This window comes from Chinchilla lanigera, unplaced genomic scaffold (assembly GCF_000276665.1).
Source record: "Chinchilla lanigera isolate Chin_1 unplaced genomic scaffold, ChiLan1.0 scaffold00006, whole genome shotgun sequence".
Taxonomy (NCBI): domain Eukaryota; kingdom Metazoa; phylum Chordata; class Mammalia; order Rodentia; family Chinchillidae; genus Chinchilla; species Chinchilla lanigera.
The window spans coordinates 29,696,900-29,700,438 of record NW_004955407.1 but is presented as its reverse complement, the minus strand read 5'-3'; the positions used below and the strand labels follow the sequence as shown (position 1 = coordinate 29,700,438).

Below are 3,539 nucleotides of genomic sequence, written 5' to 3'. Positions count from 1 at the left end.
ATTACTCAAATTTCTCATGCCTAAGGCCCACAGCTTAAAAGAAAAGAGGTTTAATTCCATTCAAGATTTCAGGAGATTTTATCCACGATAAGCTGGTTCCAAAGCTGAAACACTATGGCAGGAGGGGAAGGGGAGCAAAGTGCTTAGTGCACAGAGGCCTGGGAGCAGAGCAGGGCGACAGGGCTAGTGGGGAAGGAGCGCAGGACCGGAAGTAGACTAAGTTCACACTTCCGGGACCCCCCCCACACACACACACATCTAGAAGTGTGCTCCTCCAGTCCTCAGCGTGGACCCCAAAGCCAATTAAGTTTACTGTACCTGAGCCACCACAAAGACGAAACAGAGTCACCAGGCCCCCTGAGATTCAGGGTACCGCACTATTCCCGTATGTGACTCCTCTGCAAGCTGAAATCCTACTGATTAAAAAACGGATCATTTTTAAAGACATCAAAATATTATAGGTGGTCATACAGGGCTTGGCCCTTGAAGGAGCCAGTATGAAAGATTAGATACCTTGCAACTATGGGAGAGACAGGCCCTTCCAGCTGTGGGCCAGATCTCAAGACAAAAGATAAAACAAATGCACTCACATTCTTCCTAAGGGTAAATATTAGGGATTGATAGTCTAAGTAGGTCTCTATCACCTGGAGAAAGCCAAGAGCCACCAACCCATTCCGATACAGGAAAGGCCCTTGTTCTGTATTCATGCCCACTTTCTGCTGGACTTGCTTCCGCATCTGATCCTGATTTAATCAATTATACCTGAGCAATTATACTCCTAATCTCATTGGTTGACTATAGCTTTATCTCACCTCATTGACCACCTTATGATTTCACATTTTTCCCATCTTGGACCCTCCTGAAGTCATGGATTTGCTCTATAAAAATCTCTAGAAAAGACAAGGTCCTTGGCAACCCAGTGGAAACCCTTTGTGTCCCTCTCTTGGACAGAAGCTTTCTTTCCCCCAATAAATATACTCTGCTCTTAACCTCCATTGTTCCTAAAATTCATTCTTGGATTTACAGAACGCAAACTCATACTGGACATCTAGCAGGTTGGGAATTTCCTTCCCCTATATCAATAGTGTGTGTGTGTGTTTGTATGTGCACATACGTGTGTGCCTACTTACCCACATTCACAAGCTTCTAAAGTACTGAGATTCGGGTTCCTGCAGAATCCAGGCCCAGTGGAGATGAACACCTGTCAGACATGAGGCGTTTGGTTTGGGCTTTAAGGAATGACAATGATATAGCGTGGGAGTGAGGAGACTGAGCAAGGCATTCACTGGAGATTTGTAAGTAGAACAATAACAAGAATATTCTCTTGGCAGATAAATAAATACTGCAGGAGATTAGAAAAAAATAACAATCATCTCTGAGACAATTTGAAAAGATAAAATTGCATAGCTCTTTTGCTTTTCAGTTCCTAAAAGATACCTTAGAGTAGAAGTTAGACATGATAATAGGAGAAGAAATAGACATTTTTTTAATTCCAGGGTTTTTCTTTATACCATAGATTTTTTTTAATACAGATGAGGATAATTTTAACTACTTCATATGAAAGCAAATTTTAGCCTTCTTTGTCTATCTAGAAAGATGAGCAGAAAGAGATGCGCAGCAGGGAGTGAAATGAATCACTCTGTAAGGTGTCAAATCTCTCACTCCCAACTGAGCTGGCAAAGGTTAGCATGCTATTAAAATTCAAGTTTTTGCTAATGTGTTTCATTGGTAGTCAGCTCACTAAAGGAATTCCAGCAATTTTCAGCAATTATTCCCAGGGATAGTCAGAAGTGTTTGCCAAAGAATTTTCTGCCTCACACAGAAAAAGAATCTAATAACTCCAGGGTGGCTAGACCGTGAGTTGTTTGAGTGTGATAAGCTGAATGACAGCATCGATAGAAGTTAGACTGTAACAAGCATCACCATAGTAACTGAATACTAAAAAATAATAACCAAAAAAGATTAAGGAGTTGTGGCTTCTGTGGCCGTGTTTGCAGACTTCACAAAAACTAAAGAATATCCCAGTAGAAATATCAGATAAAATGCAAGTATCATAGTCTGAAATACTATGTTTTTCATTTGAATATTTAATTCTTCATGTATGACCAGGAAAACAAAGTCAAAAAGGAATAAAGTTGGGTCAGGGGACTTAGGAAGGGTTTGGGAGGCCATCTTTATTTACTTATTTATTTATTTTTGGTACTAGAAATCGAACTCAAGACCTTACGCTTGCCAGGCAGGCACTTATGCCACTGAGCTATGTCCTTGGCCCATGGGAGGCCATCTTTAATCTCAGGCCACAGCAGGGCCAATAAAATGGGCAGATTGTACTTAAGCACTTGGATATGTGTTGCATTTAGGATTGAGCTAAATCCATGCACTGGACAGTTTCTTCAAATACTGTTAACCTCTGCTGATCTGCACCTTTCTACCCAACTACTGACATTGCATTCAGTCCCCTTCATAGAGAACAGTTTAGTTTTGCTAGGACCAAACAGAAATACTAACAAGTGATAAAATTTCCTAGAAACTCTCTGCTGTTTGAAGCTATAACTTCAACCACCATTTTTTTTTTTTTTTCCCAGTATGGGGAATTGAACTCATGACCTTGCGCTTGCCAGGCAGGTGCTGTGTCACTGAGCTAAATCTCCAGCCCCTCAACCACCATTTTGTAAAAGTTCAGAATACATTTGAAAGACTGCTTGAATCTGTATTTCCCAGGTTACTATCTTAATGAATGCAAAATATAATATTTTTTTGCTTTAGATTCAGTCGATTTTATTTTTAATATGCAGTTCTGTAAATAAAAAGGATAAGCTCAAATTGTCAATAAAAGATTGTGGTTGATTCTAGCAGCTTTGGAGATAAACATGTCTAGGTTGTGATACTAGGTAAATGCAAATGGCACTTTTTGATCTGTTACTGGAGCTTACATGACATCTCTAAATCTCTATAACCTTATTCCTAAATTATCTCAAACAATTCTGATAATTTCTACAAGTTTGTTGCAAAGATGGAATCATACCATACTTTTAAATATTTTTCACATAATAAGTGCATGATAAATCATATGTAAATAATTAAGAGGGTGGGTACTGATGAGTATTAGGAGTATACTGCAGGGGAAATTACACACACTCACCCTCAAAATACCCATAGTCAAACTCCATGAAGAACAGGGCCACTATGTGCACCATGAGCAATGTTTTAAAAAGCAAACCACACCTTATATCTGAGCAAAACAAAGAAGCAGAGTGGCTTCTATAAATCAGAATGCTTATATGCAGTTAAGGACACAGGAATGCACTCATTTATAATTATAGTCTAGATTAATTAGTCATTTCATGAAAAGACGCACAAGAATGGGCAGGGTCTCTGATACAGCATCACATCCAACAGAAGGAAGGTATATAAATATTGCTGGGAGCAGGCAGGGACATTAGAACATCTTTTCACTGTATCTCAGCTGAGCTCACACCTCCTCTCAACATGACCTACGGCTGCTCCTCCGGAAACTTCTCCTCCCGCTCCTTTGGGGG

General features: G+C 39.8%; 1 protein-coding gene across 1 annotated transcript in view; it reads left to right on the top strand.

The window, feature by feature from the left end:
- Nucleotides 1-3,489: 3,489 nt before the first annotated feature.
- LOC102013693 (keratin-associated protein 13-1-like) overlaps nt 3,490-3,539 on the top strand; it is a 724-nt gene continuing 674 nt past the window's right edge. Inside the window, exon 1 of the mRNA XM_005375968.1 lies at nt 3,490-3,534. Coding sequence (XP_005376025.1) covers nt 3,490-3,534 — 45 coding nt within the window. The remainder of the gene's footprint in view (nt 3,535-3,539) is intronic.